This window comes from Sitophilus oryzae, unplaced genomic scaffold, assembly GCF_002938485.1.
Source record: "Sitophilus oryzae breed Bouriz unplaced genomic scaffold, Soryzae_2.0 scaffold_1743_pilon_pilon, whole genome shotgun sequence".
NCBI classification, from domain to species: domain Eukaryota; kingdom Metazoa; phylum Arthropoda; class Insecta; order Coleoptera; family Curculionidae; genus Sitophilus; species Sitophilus oryzae.
The window spans coordinates 666837-690082 of record NW_022146439.1 but is presented as its reverse complement, the minus strand read 5'-3'; the positions used below and the strand labels follow the sequence as shown (position 1 = coordinate 690082).

General features: G+C 31.4%; 2 protein-coding genes across 10 annotated transcripts in view; both read left to right on the top strand.

Moving 5' to 3' along the window:
• LOC115881833 (protein argonaute-2) overlaps positions 1-4793 on the top strand; it is an 84994-nt gene extending 80201 nt beyond the window's left edge. For 4 of the 6 annotated variants that reach the window (XM_030899523.1, XM_030899524.1, XM_030899519.1 and 1 more), the window contains 2 exons: positions 385-584; positions 1811-1919. In XM_030899523.1, the coding sequence (XP_030755383.1) occupies positions 385-584; positions 1811-1919 (309 nt within the window). Of the gene's footprint in view, positions 1-384; positions 585-1810 lie in introns of all 6 variants that reach the window. The other 2 variants (XM_030899522.1, XM_030899521.1) reach the window with 2 other exon arrangements.
• An 8933-nt stretch (positions 4794-13726) lies between these two features.
• LOC115881825 (sphingomyelin phosphodiesterase) overlaps positions 13727-23246 on the top strand; it is a 58986-nt gene continuing 49466 nt past the window's right edge. For 2 of the 4 annotated variants that reach the window (XM_030899493.1, XM_030899495.1), the window contains exon 1: positions 13727-13925. In XM_030899493.1, the coding sequence (XP_030755353.1) occupies positions 13923-13925 (3 nt within the window). In that variant the 5' untranslated portion in view covers positions 13727-13922. The remainder of the gene's footprint in view (positions 13926-23246) is intronic. The other 2 variants (XM_030899494.1, XM_030899496.1) reach the window with 1 other exon arrangement.

Genomic DNA, 23246 nt, shown 5'->3' with positions numbered 1-23246 from the left:
ACAAATCTGGAAAGACATTACGATATTATTGTTAATCTTAGAAAGATGCTTCAAGAATACTTAACGTGTGCAGCGTGCGATCGTGTTCAGAACAAAAAGATCTGTTTTTATACTTCTTGTTCAATACCCAATGTATATTTTCTTACTACCACTAGAACATATCAGACGTAAAATAATTCAAAACACTACTAATAAAAATAAACCACAAATTATGCAGCACTTAAAATTGGGTCTGTTGTTTACGCTAATATGAAAACAAGTAAGATGGAGCTTTATCAGTATGGGTAACCCCATCTTTTATATTTGTTGAATGTGGTCAAGGTAGTTTAGTTACTTTAATTTATATTATATGGATATTACTACTACTTCGTCTTTACTTTTCAGGGTACATCCAGACCATCTCATTATCATGTGCTGTGGGATGACTCGCACTTGGATTCGGATGAGCTACAATGTTTAACTTACCAGCTGTGCCACACCTATGTACGTTGTACGCGTTCGGTGTCCATACCCGCTCCGGCGTATTACGCTCATCTTGTCGCTTTCCGTGCTCGATATCATCTCGTCGAAAAGGAACATGACAGGTTTGTATTAACACAAAACATGCTTCATCTTAAAGGCGGTTTAAACAGCTAATTTGCGCAAATTGGATTGTGGAAGCTAAATTGTACCAATAAATCATAAAATGTAAACAGGTATCGTTAGTTTGTGCAGTTCAAATGTTTCTCTTGAGTAAAATTTGTCTCGTTTTGATTTTTAATTGAGTGTTATCATGGTTTTAGATAATTTTGACATTTACTGGTTGAGATTTAAGGTCAAAATTTGTTTATCGAATGTCTTTTACGTTATTTAAATAAAAACCGTTAGACAAATAGCACCCAATAACAAAGTGTAGGGGAAAAAATGGCTTGCGAAAACCAGTTTGCGCGAATGTAGGAAATGTAGCGAAATGAAATGTAGGCGCTCCTCGTGCACAAAGAAAACTTCTTATCCTTTTTAAAATAGATTTTCTCTCAGGATATGTTTTTCTTAGCATTCTGTAATAATATTCATAAAATAATTTATTAACTTTATTCTCCATGAAAACATTCCTGATCAGTCTCTTTTAAAATTATTTACAATCATATTTGCAATGTTGACATTACTGTAAGCATTGCATACGTGTATAGTTTATTTGAAGTCATAGTCTAAGAGCTAGCAACGCTTTCGAGAAAGTATTTTAAGAAAGCTGGCTCTTTGATATATCTTTACTATGCTATCTGGAACAGCATGCAGGCCGTCTGGCTGCCGATACACGTTGCGTTCATTACTGCGCATTGGAAGAAGGTCCTATATATTTTTTTATTTAGTCCGCTAAATCTAGTATTGAATATAAATTGAGCAAGTTCATAGCGTGGCGCGTAGAGGTTCCTAACCTACACAAATATGAAGGAATAAATGATAAATGCAATATTGACACAATGTATTTACATGTGTTACTGGTTTTGAAGGGTTTCACAACAAAAATTGAAAGATTTTGGACTTTTTACTACATTTGTTTATTTCAAAAATAAAATGTTGTACCTACCTACTTTTTGAAAAAAAGGTGGTATCTGCGGATATTGTAAAGTCTGTCCAAGAGAATACATGACTGACAGTTGTCTGTCGAAATCTTCCCTGACTTGTTAGACATACTTTGTTATGATTCGTTTAGAATAGGATGCAATGTGATAGATATCTTCCTTGTACGTCTTATTGCACTTCTGGCCTCTGGCCTCCTTATAATAACTCTATTTTACCTGGAATTATACTATTTCTTTTTAATTTTCAGCGGTGAAGGATCGCACCAGTCTGGCTCTTCGGAGGATAGAACACCAGGTGCCATGGCTAGAGCTATTACCGTTCACGCTGACACTAAGAAAGTCATGTACTTCGCCTAACGTGTTAATTATCGAGACGCGTATAGACGAAAACAGGCAGTCTAGTTGTCGAGAACACGAATTATTTCTAAATAATGATCTGGTAAGATTTGGGCCAAAAAAAGCGGAGTCAACAAGCTATCTTCTAATTTAATTATAGCTTTAATCGCAATCCTCTCTCATCCAAATTGGATCTATTTTATCTTCCATATAGATTCAATCAATCGTTTTTGTGTATCGATATTTTATACGAGATGGATGCGTCTTTATTGTTAATTTACTCATCTATTTAAGGTCATTAATTACTCAATTATGGGGTCGAATATTAAACCAAATGCAAGAAATTATGTGCCTGACAAAAAGAGGAAAATTTTTCTTTAAAATAGTATGATATCTATTAGGTGAATTAAAACAATTAAAAAATGAAATACATGCATATTTTATGTGTTCGTATATTCAATTACAATATACTATTCAATATACAAAATACAAAAAATCAATTAGTGCAATTAAACTCTTATAGATGTTCTTATCCTGTTGCTAGGGTAAATATTTATTGTTGTACTACAAAGAATAACTCTCGTCTGTATCTTGCAAAGTATTAGCCGCAGAGCCTGCGGAAAAAATATTTATATAACTGAAGAGGCCATGATAAATTGCTGGAAATCATTTTTAAGTTTGTAGAATTGCCGCAATTGTTATGGCAAATCGGAAAATTGCATTTTTACAAAATTTCTCCTAGGTAAGGGGCTCTAAACGATGAACGCTCTTTTATTCTTGGAACGAGCGCTAGTTTGACAGATCTAACCTTCCCCCACCATCTCATTTTAGCAGATAGGACAAAATGTTTAAAAAAAATCGAAATTTGCTGATTATTATAACGCTATTATTTCTACTATTTTTTAACTAGGCAAAACTTTGTATTTTCTTATTTGCCATAGCCAGTTGTGTTCTCTAGTCTCTTCTAGAAACTTGAAAATAACCTCCAGCAATTTCTTATGACCTCTTTAGTTCTATTTTTTCCGCAGGCTCGAAAGGTAATACTTTCCGAGATACAGCCGACAGCTATTGTTAGTGGAACACACTGTACAACGTACATGGGCCAAGTTTATGTTTACCGGTTAATTTCTGCCAAGGTTAGATAAAAAAGAATAAAACTTCCATTGTAGCATAGAAATACTAATTATGCCAATTATATTCGAAATTGTCTAAAACCTAGACATGGATTGTAATTTTGACATTTGTATACTTTATTCTTTATCTTGGATCGTTATTGAGATATCTTTTTGGAGTTTACACTTAGTATATAACATAACTGAAATGCTACAATAAGAATCGTCGTTTTTTATGAGGCAACTTTATATTTATGATAATGTGATCATATTGGTATCTAATCTATTTATTAAATAACGTAATATAGTAATAATAAGATATTGATCGCAATTTAAATTCAAAGAATACCCATGATTATAAAACTTAAATGTGATTAACAAAGTCAATGTTAAACAAGTTTTAACATGAGCCACCACTTTGTGAAAATGGACAAACTATAACCTATGATTATATTTTACTTATTACCAATTGATTGCCTATTATTAACATAATAGGTAAGTAACTATATTTACACTTGATACTTATTTTCAGAATACTGAAACTGTGTTTTTCATAAAGCAAACATTTAAAATTAAAAGTAAAATTGTTGTCTGTATATGATAATATGACTTTTTAAAACAATTTATTTATTTTTGGGTGTTTAGAGGAAACACTTCTGACTTTATACATTCGTTTGTTTGAAACTAAATTGCTTTATTGATAATTCGACAATAGGGCATCTATAACTAATTTAAGTGATTCAATTAAATCTTGATAATCATGGATTATTGTTCTTAAATTTCGCAACGAATGGAATTATTTTATTATTGAGTTATTGAAACAACGGAATTTATTCAGCATATCCAAAAACAAAAAATATTTTGACATATTATGCCACTCGAAAATTTCAAAAATGGAAAATATCGAAAAACGTCCAAGAGAAAAATTGTTTTGATTTTACGCCATATGTACTGTATTATATTACAGAATACATATATATATACAGGGATTTTTTAAAAATCAGTATTTTGGTTATTTTTCGAAAATAAATGAAGATTAGTACCTATTTTTTTCTCTTACGTATGACTTATAGGACAAAGCGAATGTAATAGACATAATTTCTAATTCAGTAATTTTAGTTTATTGAACCACAATACAGTTTTATAAAATATATTTTTCAGACTTTTAACATTGTTGTACATTCAAAGTAACTTTTTACATTTTTCTAAATAATCTGTTTCTCTATCGTAGATATTACTCTATCGTACTGGGTTTGATACCCAGCCGAGCCAGTATGGTCGCTTTACATATTTAACACATACACATTACATATTTTACATTATAAATTACGCATAATTTTTTAAAAACGTGCACATAGCGGTGCATATCAGGATTAATAATTAAATAGCTACTAGTTACGACGACAAATTTCTTTTTGAGCAGTTAACATTGAAATGGAAAACTACTATTGCCTTATATCTATTTCTAAGCCACACTTCGACATAACACATATGTAAATACAAATATTTACCTAGACCTATGAAGACTGTCCAAATATAAGATGCTGACTTTTCGTATTTAATGCGAACTTGTAGTTATTTATCTTCGTTGAATTTTTCGATAATGTCTTTGAAACTGATACTACCCTAGAGCTACGGCAGCGATATGCGTTATTAATAGGGTTCCCAACTTGAGCATCGGCGATTCCGGGACAATTATTTTTAAGCTTTTAAATAATTGAAGCAAGACATTAAATATTAGAAAATAATAAATATTATGTGTGTAGTACATTTTTTTAGTTTCCAGGTCCCGGCCAAGGCAAAACTTTCGCCGGGACAAACTTTCTGATTCCTGGTTAATCCCGGCCAAACCGGGACGGTTGGGAACCCTAGTTATTAAAGGAAACGTTATTTTAAAAACTTTGACAGTTAAAATGTCATAGTAACCGTAAACGTTACTACATGGTTATATTTGCATCTAGAAGACGCTATGCGGTATTTTGGCATTATGGAGAGTTTATATTGTCAGTTAAGTTATGTATTTTTAAAAAATGTAAATATTTATTTACTTGCCTTGAAGTACGTTTCTCTTAGATATTATAATCAACTATGTTGCGTATAGTATAGTTGATATTAGTAAGACATTTTCAATAGTAATTTATATTTATTAGGATCTTACTCAGAAAACAAACAAGAAAATAATATTTTTAGATAGCAAAAATCAAGATTTCTAATGTACCTAGGATATAGTAATTTTGTGACCGAGCATTTTTTTGACAAAAAATGACGATTCTTAAAGTTTCTCTTTATTTGTAGTTATAAATAACAGCAATTTGAAATCAAACTAATATTATTTTCTATTTTAAGGGAAATATAGAATAATATTGGAAACAAAATAATTTTAATATACAACAAGTTGTTGCATATGTCAAAAATAACTTTAAAACGCTTGATAACTAAAACCTGATCTTGTTTGTGTAGTTCTAAATGTATGGCCAATTCTTTGCCTTGAAATTCTTATGATTTCCATTTAATTATTAGCGCGATTTATTATGCTTATAAAATCCGTTAAATTTCGTTAATATATATATTTTGCGTGTGAAAATACATAAGTGACAGCCAGAAATGCTCGTGATTTTAGGTATACAATTATGATTTTTATCTAAGCTCAGATGACTTGCAGCCTTCTTACTTTTAATGAAAACGGCAGGTATACAATTTTTATCATTACTATTAATATTAAGTGGGACTTTTTTTTTGGTTTATGAGAATTATAATTCGTTGATTATATTATTATTTAACGTATTTGTCGTTCAATACAATATGAGATAATATATATGAGATATATTCTATACTAGATACAATATAAGAATGCTTGTGTGCGTGTATATGTCCATTTTTTTCTTATAGCACTATGTCTTTCTTTTATATTCCAATTAAGTGGTCAAATTTTGAAGCTTTAATAGAGTTACTTATTTTAGAGTGTGTCTTTAGCTAGTATAAATTAATAATAACGAGTGTTTCCGACTTAAACGAAAATCTAACTGTATGGAGTGCTATCAAATTACAAAATGTAGTACCATTAATGTACTCTGTATGTATATATTGTATTGGAGAATCTGGAATTCGGTTAAGTTAAGAAACGTTCAAACAAGAAGGGGTTATATTATGAAATTTAAAGTCGTACAACTCTTATAAATAAATAAAGGGCTATTATATAAATGTTGCTGTATATGAATGATATACGGCGTATATGCCGATCTTAGAATTAAGGGCTAATGAAACTTGAAACACTTCTCGGAGAACTCAGATACATATTTACAGAGAGAGAGAGAAAAACATTGCATATTATTTATTCATATCCTTATTTTTAATTACTGTGTATAAAAAGTATTCAAATGATATATTTATGTCTAGACAATAATTTTCAAATGCAAAGTTTAGACAATGCATTCCAATGGCACAAAGATAATATTTCTTCTTGTAAAAGGATTTGTTAATATTAATTTCGAAGGTTTATTGTCCATTTTCTAACTTAGTCAAATACTGGAACTCGAAAGTGGATGTAAAATATTTTATTTTTACATTAGGCAACACATTATGTATATGTTCGTTTAAGCAATTATATCAACAAATCCTTCAATTCCAACGTATGTATTCTAAAAGGGATGAATATTATTTATTTTTAAAACCTATCATAGTCAACAGAGAAACATTAGTTTTTAAGGGAAGCGTCAGTTTTATGTTGTGTTGTACTACTTATTGCCATTAATATTTATTAATTAATTTTAATTCTCTCTAGTAATACAGTAATCGTTTCAAAATAATGATAGAGGAAAATATTAATTAGATGTATTTATTGTATTCCTTCTAAACGGGTGGTGAAATTTGATCTCGAATTTTTCTTGCTCCAATGCGTAAATATATACAACTCAAAATAAAACTGGCAACGTCGGACAAATGAATAGTTTTTAAGGGCATAACTTAAAGCCGGGAAATAAATAATGATGGATCTATAAAGAACCGGTCGTAATATAATAGTTTTAAGAATACATTTCAGGCCAAGAATCATTGACAGACATTGCACGATGCCAAAGATTTATTGCCAATATTTCAAGCAGTATCAATTGTGTACTTAATGATAATTATTATTAGTAGGGTAGTGAAAGGACAATATAGGGATTAGGGATATCAGAAAGGAGTTTAGTTTTTTTATCTCATCATAGGTTAGAGAACTGACGTCTGCAATAATAATCATAGAAGAAATTTAATTCAGAATTTGTTTTCTTTTAACTAGATTTTAATAATAGTTATTTAAATATTAATATATAGGCCGTCATTAGAAAGGTCATACTAAACACATTTTTTCATTATATACTTAATTCATTTTATCATTATTTTGTACTTCAACAATGACCCAAATAATATCCCTGAGAATAAAATTAATCACTTAATCTTCAAATGGTTCAAACGTTTTTTTTTCAAAAAATGGTCAAAAATACCGGTATCGCTGATAACCGGTATTGGATTATAAAATTGATTAGTGTTTTATTTATTACTTTCTAAAATTGAAATTTGTATTGACAGTTTATTTTAAGTCTTGTTTTGTTTATAAACATATACCGTATGATCGAATAAAAACGGCAACAGCGATGGCTATGAAATGAAGATTGCTGTCATTTTCTATGGAAATTTATATGGGAAATGTCATTGATCGTCATTTCATGGTCATTGCTGACGCCGTTTCTATTCGATCATACGGTATAATTGAACATTCGCGTATTAAAAAGAACAAATTCTGTTGCCTTCACAGGAAGCCTTTATGATTCCAAAGATAAATTGACAAAAATGCCATTATATAAAAAGCCTGTCAATGATTTTTGATTCTACAAGCGTACTAAAGTAATATCAACATTCTAATAATAAATGTTATCAATTTGTTACTCTTTAGGTTGTAATAATATATTTTTCGTGGCCAATGTTAGTATTTAGTTTCAATATTTCTTAATATTAGTGCACTTTACTTTGATGCAAATAGAAATGCAAGTAATATTTAGTCTCTGTTGCATATCACAATTTAAATTTAAGGTTGCGTTGCCAATAACATTACAGTTATTTTTGATTATGCAAAGTAAAAAAGTGGGGATTTCTCAACTTTATTTTTTAGGTTTAGCTTTAGTCTGTTAGTTACTAGAACGCGTTATATGTTCTGCTATAATTTTAATGCTATTAATGAATTTAGTCTGCTGTTGTATAAATTTATATTCCAAAATTGCCTTATAAAAAATCAACAACATTGAACTGAACTACTAGTGAACCACTTTAGACTAATATTTTCTTTACTCCGAGCATAAGGCTATTTGAGTTTTTCTCTTTAAACACCTACTCTTCTTATATCTATCTATCTTAGTATTTTTGCTTCTAAGGCACATTCTAATCTAGCTTTTTACTTTTAAGATGAATATAATTGTATTATTATTCATATAGGGACAAATGCTCAAGCTAAATATTCTCGATAAAAAGATACATTTTTAAATATCTTAAAAATCATAAAGCTTTACATGACAGTATAGTTAAATTAGAATGAAGTGTATGGTTGGAATACATCAATCTCTTATTAGGTCATTTGTTTATATTTTGAACAGAGTTTTCACCAAATGTTTGAGGAATTGAAGGCAATCGTCCCATATAATTAAGTATACTGTCACTTAAAATATATAAATGTGTCAATATTGCTGTTAGTATTTTGGAAGGTATATAAATTGAAGAACATAAGTTTACAGATCTCATGTACAACAAAAAAGTACCCAAAATTTTATATAACAGTAGACAATCATATGTATAAGTGCTACAAAAGGGACTACCTACTCTTCTTTTTTATATATTTTGTGAGGATATACCGATTTAAGAAAATAAGCAAACCTTAACCAGTTCTATTTTTTTATATGTCCAAACTTCTATATACGTAATTATAACTCTTTATTTACCAAATTCGTATTTTATTTTATTAATTGAGCTGTTATGCTTTACATTCCTTTAAAAACTTGAGGTTTATAATCACGCAAATTAACTCAAACTAATTTTCTCTAGTCTTCATATTATTTTCTTGTTTAGTGGTTATTGATCTCTATGTGTTTTTGGTGCAAATTGTAATTATCGACGACAATTATCTTTAGGTCTGTGATATACCTTTTTTTCTGGTCAATTTAAGCATTTCCAAAAGAACACTATTTTAACAATTTGTATTGTACCTATTACAAAATGGACTTTCTTACTTATGGAACCAATTATTGCTTATTTGATTATTTAAGCTGTTTATGGGAAGCTGCTTAATCAATTGTCACTTATTGATATGTGACAGATGTTTGCGAACGATGTCAGGTCCCCGAACTTTTTTACTTTGTTCTCTAGTTTATTTAGTGGCTTTCGAATTTAGTTATGCGTAATAATGCCAAGAAAGATTTTAATTATTTAGATTCTTTTTGTTATTTAGGCTTTATGTTTATTAATGTGTATTTTATCAGCTGATAATAAATTATTGATTAACAGATAATAAATTGTTTTTCTTGCAGAAACCTTGTAGATCTAGATTCTTGCAGAAACCTTAGAAATTTAGGTATAATATTTCCGATGACAATTGGATTCTAATTTGTTTGTCCAGACCATGTCGACAATGGCGTCGACAAAGACAGTGCCGAAATTAGAGTCGTAACCTATTCCAATTGACTTCAGAGATACTAGACTAATTAAATTCTATTTATTTAGATATTTTGTACCGAGATAGTTATTTAATACCCAATTACATTATATGCCATTCTATAATAATAATAGCTCCCTTATATAGCGTTTCACGCCTTGGGAGTAGCAAGGTCCACCTTGCCATGCTAGAGCCGTTCGGTATACAAGGAAGGTAATGTGGCTAGCCCTACGCTTCAACCGCCTCTTATTACCTCAGGATTGTGAATCCCAAGTAGGTACTCATTTAAGGCTGAGTCGACCTAGGTACCCAAACTATTTTTATAATAAAAATAGTCGGCTGATAAAATGCCGAGTGTAGGATTCGAACCCACAACCTTGAGATTGATAGACGAGAGCCTGTACCTCTACGCCACCGGGCACCGGTGTTCCATAAGAAAAAATATAACTTTGGTATGGATCTTAGTTCTGACACACTTTGTACATTTCAAAATAATTTTAAATTATGCACATTGCCTTTCTACGTGTACCTATAAAATATTTTATTTCTACATCTTTCTGTTTTCGTATAATCAACCGAGGTGAATGAGGTGTGCCATCCTGCAGAGGCAAAAAGTATCGAATTGAAAAACCTGTTCACTGGTGAAATAAAAAATGGGTTTCCATTTGAAAAAAAACATGATTTGTGATAATTTCTTAAGTTTTATTCAGAACCTCGCAATTAGTGGAATAAATTAGTGGTTTCAATTACACTTTATACTTTTTAGTTTACGATCATTCACAATGTCTAAAACGCACAATTAAAATTAATAGAATATCCTAGCAACAGCTTTCGGGAATTAATTGTATCCATAGAGAAAGCCTAATATTTAGCTTATAAAACGATAAACTTTTGTTTTCTAACCACATTTTCACTTGACGGATGATAATCAAAGGCCAAAATGACATTCCTCGCAAATTTTGAAGTATAATTAGTGGAAAAGTTTAATTAGTGGAAAAGTTTAATTAGTGGAAAAGTTAAAAGTTTGTTAACTTTTTCCACTAATTGAAGATTACTACCACTAATTTTGACGTTCTGAATGCTTACGTTCAAATTAGAGAAACAAACTTCTACGCTAACCGAAACCACTAATTTATTCCACTAATTGCGAGGTTCTGAATGAAGCTTTAATCGCTCAATTCCATGACAGCTGCGGTCATTATTAGGTATATGACATTCGAACAATTTAATTTTTGAAATAGATAGCCACATGTCTTCTCTTTATGTCACAGTGGCTGTTGTACGCATTAAATTTGACTTTTAGGCTGTACACATTTTTTTGACAGACAGTTTTTTCGTCCAAAGATTTTAAATATTTTTTTTCTCAAAATCGGTTAATGTTAGATATAGAGTGTTTAACATCAATATTCATAGAATTTTACAGAGAATTTAAGTATGCAATAAAAAATGGGAGCATCCGTTTAAAATAAGAAAGTTGCTGCCAATTTCCGTTATTTCCGGAAGTACCGCCATATTGAAAATACTTTCAATCGATAGATCTCGTAAAACAATAATGTGTAATGTGCAAAAAATTTCCGATCTAGGAATTGTAGTTCTCTAGAAACTTCTAATGCGCGCTCAGCCCGGGACACCCTGTAGTCTGTTCACACCTGACAGTTGCCAGTGATAGTTGTCTGTCATTTTTATACACGGGTAAATTGTATTTTCTACCATTTTTATTGTTGGATGTCGTCTGTCGAAATGTTTCCTGACTTGTTGGACAAACATTAATATCTTTTCGGTTTTATTGCAATTTAGCTTCACTTTCGTATAGGCTTGGTGTATTCTCCGCCGGTGCTGCCACCATCGGAGAATATCGTAAACAACTCGTACTTACAAATACGCGGGTTTAAATAGCGAGAATATGAAAAATTTAATATTTAATTAAAAAAATTTATCTAAAAATAAAAATAAACCAGTCAATATTTTGATATCTTCAGAAGGTCTAACTTGTAATATAATTTATTATTCCAGCTAAAAAAACTTTTCAGATAAGTTCAGCTACGGTAGCTATATATATATAGTTAGTTTTAATCACCGATTTTGCTAGTGGGGCATGAATTGATAAAACATTTAATCACTTTTCTTTAATTTTTTGATTATGTAACGAGCACTTTGTTTACTCATCTGTTTCGTCAAACTGCTTGAATCCATTTTTGCTTTTGATCAAATGGCTCTGAGACACTATGAAGCTATAAAATGTTGTTTTGGGAGAGTTGAATATCTGGGAAAGTTGAATTATTGGATGTTATTGCACCCAACAACGCCCTAATTAAATTCTCCTTTATTAAGGAACATTCAGGCTCAGAGCGTCGCGTTGCGTCGCCACGAAATGGAATCAATTCCCTTAACTTAAATTAGACGGTTCACGGTTCAGACATACACAGACAGCGTCGCGTTCGGCGTTGCGCTAGCGTCCGCTGAGCATCGAGCATCCAGTTCAATCTGAATTGTTTTCGGCGAGATTTCTAGCGTTCAATGGTTGTCATGGCGTCTGAGGACCAGTACGCAGAATTGCTAATCGCCGAAATACAGGCAAGACTTACACTGTGGAATGCAAAATTGCCTCAATAGGTATAAAAATAGAAATCTGCGTGATCGACTACTTGAAGAAATGCCTACAATTCTAGATATTTCTAGTATTTTTTCACAGTACAAGTAAATATATGAGAGCTTTCGAAATTTCTTTGTATGGGTTTTGTATACCCGATAAAATTGAAAAGGATCAATTCTAGTCGTTTTTAATTCTATCTTGGCTGGTATAAACTAATGGATTTTTTTTACTTATTGTAATATATTAATTAATCCATATTAATTTGGATTAAATCTTAAAATTAAATATATTAGTTTGTAAAATGTGAATGTTTTTGTAGATTAAAGGAATTTGGTCTGGCTAGTTTTTATCCAAGATTTTTATATGTACTAGCTATTTTTATATATTTTTTTTTAAACCAGAATAAAGGCACTTCTTATTTGGCCTTCGTTGTGTTAATGCCTATAAATATAAATTCAAATATATTAATTAGTTTAACGGAATAATAGGTAATAAATTACATAAAATCTAAGTATTTTAACCTATGTAATTAATAATCTAAGTAATTTGAATGTAAAATATGGTGTTTTCAATAGTAACATTAGACAAACTGCTCTCCTTTAAGCCATTTTACAAACTGAAAACCTAAAGTACAAGCTCATATGACGCTGCGCTGACGCTGCGTTGACGCTCCCAGCCTGAATGTACCTTTCGCGTTAACATTTTTTCGGCAATTTTATTAACAATAATTGAAATTATCACAACACAACACGATGCCTAGTTCGAATTCTTTTTCACTTATTTTTTACCACCCGAAACAGCGTTACATCACGCAAACCTCATACCTGAATGTTTTATAGTCTCAATAACTGCACTAGCAAAAAACTAAAATACTTAAATATTATGACAAAACCACCATTTCAATATTATTTTAATGCGATCAACATGACGGCGCGCCGGTCATTATCAATCATTATCATTATCAATAAAAATCAGAAATTATCGCTACCTATTTCACGCCGCCGCGTCGGCGTGAAATAGGTAGGGATAATTTCTGATTTTTGCCGTTCAAACGCTGCGGTCGAAATTTGATTAAAATCAACTGAAATGCACCAAGCCTATACTTATAAAAAAGTATTTTGGTCCTTAATTCTATTACTTTTTATTCTTCTCTATAAGCACTTAACCTAAAAGCATCAGTAATACCAAGTAAAATTTCCTAATTTAAAATGTTTATAGACTTCACACATATCTGGGTTGTAATTTGCCAATTTGAAACAATTCCTTTTTCGTACTGAATTATTCGCAGCCAATTAATCAATTTAAGCCATAAACTTCGTCAGATCCACATGTGTACAAACATACTTTCGGAGAAATTTTACCGGAGCGCCATCATCTGGCTCGATACGGGCGACGGTGACCCACATGGAAAGGGGGACGCGCGTCTTCCGCCGGCTGTCGGCCCCCGATCGCGTAGTTTTGTCGCAACTCGAGCGACGGCCAGTCGACGCAGACCGCCAGCGCGTTTCGCACATGTGAACCGGGCCTAATTGTGCCGCGAAACAAAGTCTCTGTTCGGACGTTCTCCGAGCGCGAAGAAAGTTCGCTTGATGGTACCAGTTCTGTTGACCGTTTCAATTCAAGGATTTACGGTTTAGCACTTCATGGTAAGTTTAGTTTTCACTTATATCTATAATTTAAGGGTTCTCATTTTATTATACATTAAGAGTCAATTTCACTAGTCCGAAAATGTAGCAAAATAAGCGTTCGGCATTTAACGTTTTATGTCAAACTGGCTAGGTATTTTTACACAAAGGAAGAAGGAAATTAAAGATAAAGGATTATACTATATCCGTATTGTAGCACATTTTTAGAAAACCTTTATTTTTAAGATTTTGTAGGTCAAACATCAAGATATCGTCCTTATGTTTGGACTAAATTTTCTCGAAAATAAAGACATAATTTAAAATTCCGTTACAATACGGAAATAGATTGAAGTTTTGTGATAACAGTGATAAATAATTTATATGGTTTTGTAACAAATTGCTCGCTATTTTATGGCAAATTCTGAAGCTCTGCAAACAGCGTAATGGAGTCTTAACAAAACGTGCGTTTAGATTTTTTCATAATTAAATAATAATTAAATGTATTAGGGTAGGTGTCTGTAATTTTCTATGATTGATTTTTGCCAATCCGCTAATAAAGTATAATAATTAGTATTATGCTAAATGTCAACTACTGTGTGTTTTGAACACGAATACCGGGTGCGTCTCTAAAGTGGCTCACCCCTATAACTTTTTTATTTTTTCAGATAAAAAAACGAAATTTGGTATGTTAGTATATGACATAAATTAGGATTGATTGGTGTATTCAATTGTTTTTGACCACTTCCTGTTTCACCGGAAATGCCTACAACTTTTGATTTTTAAATGGCACCCACGGTATTTTTTTACTTTATTCGATAGAAAATGACATTCTGAATAGAATGACATATCATATGTCAGCTTTTGACATTCTCGCTTAATAAAAAATTGTATTTTAAAATTCAATCTAGAGTGCCATGGCTATGTTAAAAATACTAATTCTTCATCAAGAAGCCTTGGAAAAATAGATTTGATCGTCTAATGTTTTTAGTGGCGTGTCCTGGCCAGTTAGAAAATTCTCAAATCGTATTTTTAATCATAACTCAATTTTTTCAAATGGAACGAGGGTGGCTCATTAGCATATTTGGAAAAAGCATTTTTTTACGAATAACTTGATACCACACACTTGGTATTTCAAGTCAAATTTTTGTTACGAACCGCATGTTATAATTTCAAATAAACCATATGCGAAAATGTCAAAAGTTGACATATGATGTGTCATTCTATTCAGAGTGACATTTTCTATCCAATAAAGTAAAAAAATACCTGTGTGAAACCGGAAACGACCGAAAACAATTGAATACGTCAATCAATCCTAATTAATGTCATATACTAACATACCAAATTTTGTTTTTTAACTAAAAAAATAAAAAAATTATAGGGGTGTGCCACTTTTGAGACGCACCCGGTATAGTAGTATTATTATAATTGGCTCGTTTCGTATCTTTCTTAAGGTGCGTATTCACTATCCGAACAAACCAACGAACGAACGAGCGAACGCATGGAATTCGGTATATTTGGACGGGGAACCGAACGCATGCGGCCGTTCGTTTGCTCGACCATCCGTTTCGAGTCGGTACATCCAAGGAGTTCGAAAACGAATGGGTAGATGTTGTTCGTTCGGTTCTAAAATTCGGTCCCGTCCATACTACTACCGAACGAACCAACGAATGTTCGTTCGGATAGTGAATACGCACCTTTAAGAGTCTATTACGCTGTATTTTTGGGTCACTATTAGGGGTCGGGTAAAGCGGGTGTGTGGCCGAAGGAAATGTATATTATATTTCAGAAATCTGCTTAAGGCTTAGCCCGATCCTGTCGTGTTAAGCCATACCCAAAATTCCAAACACTCGTGCTTTGATTAAGGTTTGCAAAGCTTCAGCATTTGTCATAAAATAGCGAGCAATTGTTACAAAACCATAATATTTATATATCACTGTAATCACCAAACTTCAATCTATTTCCGTATTGTAACGGGATTTTAAACTATGTCTTTATTTTCGAGAAAATTTAGTCCAAACATAAGGAATATTTTGTTGATGCAAATTACAGTAAAAATTTTAAGGCTTCATTTCTCCAAGGGTATCAAAATTTTTAATACTAAATATTTACTGAAGTTTATTTATTGATCAGATATTGTGTTGCAATAATAAACAAAATACTACCTTATACAGAGTGTCCAAAAATTTATATTAAATAATTACTAGCTTTAAACGGCAACAACTTGTTTAATTTAAATGGAACATCCTGTATATTTTACGAGAATCAGATGCACAATTTAATTGTCTATCAAATTATATTATACCATTTTTTACCTATCTCTTCAAGTTTTCGTAGAAAAAGCATTTTCTTATAATTTTTAAAATTATAAGAAATTAAAACCCCAAATAAATCAAGAAACTTTTAAATATTTTTTACACATTTTAATAAATAGGTTTATTTCAATGTTATTTTTTGTTGATTAAATTTGTCTACAAAGAAGGAACCATTGAGAAATTGGTAGATTTTTTATCCAGTAGACTTCTGCCTAAAAATAGCTATTTTTGTTTTTTAAGTGTTTGCATGAGTTTAAATTTTAAATATCTTTGGTTTGCACTCGTGTTCGCATTAGTGCTAGAACTGTGGTGCTAGGCTGCTAGACTTGTTTATTATACAAGGGTGCTAGCACATTCTGTGGTGCTAGTAATGAATAAGATAAGACATTTTTTCTTTTAAATCAATTAGATATTTATAAATCGCTTCTAAAAAATAAATATGTATTATGCTTTTATAATAGCGACAGACATTTGATAATCCTGTACGAAAATGGAACATCGCTGAATTAATCATATCATTATAGCTTTCTATAAAAGCAAGTTAGTACCTATTAAAATTGAAAAATAACATTAGAATTTACATTTAAATTGCTAAATTGCTATAAGATAAAAGGTAGGAATATCATAAAATTTGTATTTAATTATTTGTATTTATATCAAAATATTTTGCATAATTAGTCATTGACTCTTGGTTATATGTCGTTGTTTATTTAAAAATGTAAGTATTTTTACATCAATTATGATTTTTAGCAAGCCCCCCCTAGTTTCGCCACTGATTATTATGGGCATAATTTCCTTTAACAAATTTAGAATTATAACTGTCAAGAATCAATAAGATATTTTCACAGGAAATGGAGTAACAATTAATTTACTATTTTCAACAATTTGTAGAGTGAAGATAGTTGGAGTGATATTGAATATCTCAAATATAAATAAAAAATATCGGAATATGGTAGTTAGTTATTCTTTATAGTTATTTTATCTCGTAAATACATCTGACGCTTAAAATTAGAACGCTAAAATCATAATATAAGTATGTAATATGATCGAAAATAAAAAAAACTTGCTCCACAAAGCGTGCAAATTTATTAAAAGATTCTTATTGTTCTGTTTACGAAAAATGTCAACCAACATCTGTAGGTAATTTTTTTTTTAAGTAATTCATTCCAAACGCTGGAATTGTATATAGATTTGGACACGCTATAGACTTAGAACGAGCTTCAGTAATATAAATCAAATATCATTTAATGTCATTCGTTTGTAACAAATGTATGTGTCCCGCAATTAGTTAAAAGTTAAACACACTGTAGGTATACCAGAATGCACTACCGTTTAATAATAAACAGACCTACCACCCACTTACATGTTATCTACCTACTCACTTACATGTTAGTAGTAACTCCCCTGTAATAAAATTTATTATTTGTTAGTAGATGTGATTAATATGTCTTTGTCATTTGCAAAAACAACAAAATATATATGGATTTCTGAGTAATATTTTAATCAACTTAAATTGGATTAAATTTAAAACAAAGAAAATTACGCAGATGTTTGTAACCGTGTGAATTTTTCCTAATTATCTTGATTAAGACAAATTCTCCCGTATTATTATTATCTCCCGTATGCGGAGAACTCTTCGAAGCAGATCAAGGTCGCGTTTCGTCACTCAACTTTGTCGCATTTTTGTTTATTTCTAGTTTTCTGGATCTACTTCGGTTTGCCTCGACTTACTTTCGATTCTTAAAAGCGCTGGAAAACTACTGGTGAGGAGGGTGTGGGGGGATTTTTTTGGCGTTTTTTGTCGCCTCGTTCAATTTTATTTCGTTTTGAGCTATTTCCAAAACGTCGCGGTATCTGTACCCGAGGCAAAGGACTTTTTTTCATAAATTTCAGTGACATAAGTAAACCTAGATGTTTCTAAAATAGCTGTTGTTACGATGATATTTCGTTAATTACATCTCGTTTTATGTTGATATATATTTTACAAGATTAATATTGCAGAGTAGATATTTAAGAACAAAACTTTTCACTTAATCTGCAGGAATATAATTACAATATGTTTATTATTTAATTTTATTACAATGAATTAGTATATGAAATTGTATATGTTATATTTGTTTACGCGGCCTTAATTGATTAATACAACAGTAGTATTGCTTGATGAGTAATACTGGCAACATCATCAACATATCCAACCATATCCTCATTGGGAAAATTATTGATTGACCCGATCTCAATAAAAGATACTTTTATATATAATAATAACATAATTAGATATAAATCCATTCAAAAATAAGAAATAATTAGACGATTTTTTAAATTGTTTAACATAGTGGATTATAACCTGTAAAAGGCGGACCGCCAGAAGAGTTAGGCACTGCAGTTTTACGATTTTAAATTTTGGAAATATATTTATTTACTATATTGTAATTAATAATGTTTTATTGTTAATTTGGGTTAACAATAAAAAACAAACAACCAATCACGGCGCGTCTCGATCTATTTCAGGAAACGTGGTAACTAATTTTTATAACACGGGCTTATATTTGAGTTTACTTCTGAAAGTATTTCCAGAAATGTTTTGCGAAATGTTTTATGAAATATTTCGTAAAACATTTCGGGGATAGTGTAGAGGCTGTTTAAAATAACTTTAGAGTTTAGAGTTATTTTGCTTTGAAAATTACAAAAAATGTAGGTATACCTACTGTTTTTTTGCTTAAATTTTGAGAACCGTTTATCTTTTCTGAGTTTTCTTCCTTGTAAGTTTAATCTACTGCCTATGTTTACATATTATCAAGGAATTATGTTTTTTAATTAAAAACTAAAAAAAATTAATTCAAAAAATTCCATATTTTCAATTTTTTTTTCGCAAGAAAACATATTGACGTGTTTCTGGGGTCGAAATATACTACCCCTAAAAATATTTCCACTTATTTAAAACTTACCCTGTATAGGCTATTCCATTTAAAATATACATTGATATTTAACTTGGACTAACTTTTTTTTGGACATTCTGTAGGGTTTTCAATAATTTTAAATGTAGTCCAATATACATACATTACACAAATTATCGTTCTCTTTGGAGAGTATTGAGTATCACAAAAATAACAGTTATTAAATAATACAGAACCACTGAGAAATTTGTCATCTTAGTAGATATTTTCATCCCGGTGGATTTATAGTGATATTTTAAAGTATAGTCTGTCCAACGAGAAGATCCGTGACAGTGATAGATGTGTCTGTCATTTTATTTTCAAAGTAGTTTATTTTATTTTACAAAGAAATAAGTTGGTACAACTGGAACACAGCAGGAAATTAATATATTCAAAATTTGACTGACAAGACAAGTGATTGCTTCAAAATATTGTGAGAAAACTGTATAAAATTGAAAAAATGTAATAGAGTTATTTTATTTAACAAAAAACGGTGTTACACCAAACAAAACAAAAAACGGTGTTATTTAACAAAAAACGGTGTCACAACCAAACAAAACAAACAAGAACATGACACCACATACCAAAAAAATATAAAAAAGAACTATTTCTTACTTCCAAGCTTCATAAAACTTCCCGCATTTATGATTATATTTATCAATATAACTTATGTACAAATACACATTTGGAATTTGTAATATTCCACAGGAATAAATAAAACAACATAAATAAAACAAACTATTTTATTAATAATAACGCTTACCAAATTTTATACCTTAAAGGTTGATTAATTAACTTTGATCTTAATTTTTTTAAACCAGTACCTTTTGACATTATTTTTCTGCAGTACTAAAATTCATTATTTACCTATCGTGTGATGTCGATATTTTACAGCTACTCCAGTTTGTAGTATGTGTTTAGTATGATCCTTCTACCATATACGAGATGCACTTATCTACGACGAAATGGTATACAAACCTTATTGATGGTAACTTTATTGGTGTATAAAACTTTCTGCCTGGGCAGCGAGTATTATTAACCATAAACTGTGCTCTGGGTCTACAGTTAATTTTCACTCGATTTCCTCCACTTGACTTCAAAAGACACAAAACACACGTAATAGCAGGAATCAAAATGCATCATTTTCCAAAACGCAGGGAATTTGACAATAGTTGCCACAAAATAATAACCTTTAATTTGGCAAGACTTTGACAAGCGTCAAAAATCTAAAGGCGAGTTCATACGCATCGGCGTCCGTTTGTCGTTCATCGTTCCGTCAAACCAATAAATTGAAATACGATCTGTCATTTTGAAATAAACCAATAAAACTGGTTAAACACAAAAAGAGACGACGCATGACGGATTTATATTTAAACCCATCCATAGTTAACTTAAAAATTATTAGAAACTTTTTTTAGTAAAATAAATAGATTGGTATGGGACGTCATCTGCTTTTCTTCTGTCATCGTCTGTCGAAATCTTACCTGAGAAAAAAAACAGAGTATACCTACTTATTTGTTTTTATATACACACAACCAAACTTATATGAAATCACTCTTTATTTCTGACTAAATTTCATGCAAGGAAAAAAATTGGTATACAACTTTAAGATAAGGCTTTTTGTTGTAAATTAACATGATAATAAAAAATAAAGGACTGCTGCGATTTATTTCCTTTTGAATTTTGTGTTCAGTAGTAAAATCACGATTGCCCGGTAATTTTAATTCCATCCAAAAAAAATAAAAAATGCCTTATGTTGGATTAACAGATGTACAGAATTATTGCTCATTGAAGAAGGAATGCCCCAAAGAGACGTAGGAGAGATAGTAGGCATTACCAAGGGTGATGTATCGAAAGCATATGCAAGGTACTTGGAATTAGGAACACACAAGGACAGGTCCAGACAAAGTCGTCAAAGAGTCACATCTGAACAACCAGACCGCTTTGTGTGCCAAATTGCTAGAATAAATCCCAGCGTTTCTCATACAGAGCTACCAAGACAACTTCTGGCAGCTACAAGTGTGAACGTTTCAGTTGTAATCATAAGAAAAAGGCTTCGTGCTTGAGGGTTTTGCAGCAGGAGAGAGTTACGGATCCCACAGTTATCTCGGCAAAATAAAATTAACCGGCTAAATTGATGCCTTCAATATCAAAACTGAACAACTGAGAATTGGCAAAATGTTCTTTTTTCGGATGAGACCAGAATTGGCCTAAGATCAGATGACCATCGAATTCGGTTTCTCAGAGCTCCAAAAAGACGAGCGAGACTCCAGGCTGCCAAATCTGTACCAAGATATAAAGGGGGGAGCAAAAACTCCATTGTTACTACTTTAACGGGTCGGAGGTATGTTGATTTAGTGCGAGAACGAATCGTTAGTCTTTGGAGAGCTGCAATTGGGGATAATTTTAACTTCATGCACGATAGTGCACCTCCCCATACAAGCAGAGTGACTAGAGAACGTCTTGAAACGGAAGGTGTCATAGTTTTGGACTGGCCTGCATGTTCACCAGATCTAAACCCTATCGAACATTTGTGGGACCAGCTCAAAATAAGGGTTGGAGCTCGTCGAACCAATCTAGGAAATCTCACACAGCTTATTGATGCAGCATTAGCAGAATGGGAAAACATACCCCAAGACAACGTTGATAATTTAATAAGAAGCATGCCAGCGCGGATAGAAGCTAGAAGCGCGGATAGAAGGTCTAGAGGTCGCAAGGATTATTAAAATTAACAATTTTCTTTTTGTTTTTGCTTTTTGGCCATTAAAAATTTAAATCTTAATTTCGTTTCAGAAACCAAAAAATACCATTGTGTTTATTTTGGGAACTGATTATTATATAGATATAGCAATAAAAAAGCTATATGGATTATTTTTCTTAAAAGTCATTGGCAAGGGCTGAGTTTTATTCATAAAAACAAAATTTTCATACATCTCAAAAATTATGAAAAAAATAGATGATTCCATATAAGTTTGGTTGTGGTATGTTTTTATATTTTATATCGAGATTACCTAGAATATTACCTCATATAACATGCACTTACCTATGTATCTACTGTATGATAAAATTCTTTTCTTAGTAGAGGAATTTTTAGGTAGGTATTATTGACACTTAAAAGATTTGTCTTGTTACCAACAGCCAAAGTATGTTCGACTATTTAGATTTTCGATTATATTGTACTTGTTACATTCCAAAATACTCAGCCGGGTATAGGCATCCTATGGCATGATGTAAAGGAATTCGTTGGAAATTTTATCTGAAAATGTTGATTTTTTCGTAACTGAAAGAAATGTTAAAAAAATGTACAATTATATTAGCTTTAGAATCTAGAGACACACATTTCTCAGAGACGTTTATTAATAAATTATAAATTTATCTGAATGCTGAATGCAGTCATTAAATAAATATCATAAATAATATTATTAAGTTCCGGGTTCTTCCAACGTCCTAGATGGAAAGTAATGAGACGTATGGGTTTGAAGCGTCATAAAAACGCACAAGCTGAGCTCCAATTTTACTTTCTCATTATACATTTGTCCGTACGTATGTTCGTATACGTGTCTGTTTTGTAGACATATATGCACCGCTTCATAAACTGGATTTCGAGAAAGTGCTCGTGCTAGACTAGACCCCGCCGGAAGAACGGACGATTTTGTTTTCGTGGAATTTTCTTTCTCGATGACGATTCCGCAACGTTTATAGAGGTTGGCGCTTAGCTTTAGTTTTCTAGAACTAATAAGAAATTCTTCTATCTGCACAGTCTCTCCTGGAAGTGTCTTTATCTCTTTTATTATTCGACATCGTCTACAGCTTGATGTTTAGATATTGTCTTCAAATAATATAACCATACTTTCAAGCGCTCGGGTTTCGCCCGGACTAGCCCGGACACTACTGGTTTTGGCGCTGATCCCCGGTTTAACACCTGTTTTTTACGGGGTTAGGTTACAGGTTAATAGCTTACAAATCTTGTCTATCAAAAGACGTCTCTAGAACATGTAAAAAACGGTGGTGACCGTAGGTGAAATACTTTAGTGTTTTGTATTTATATCATTGCTTAATAACGACGAAGAAAATATTTTTGATCACATCTCAGAACT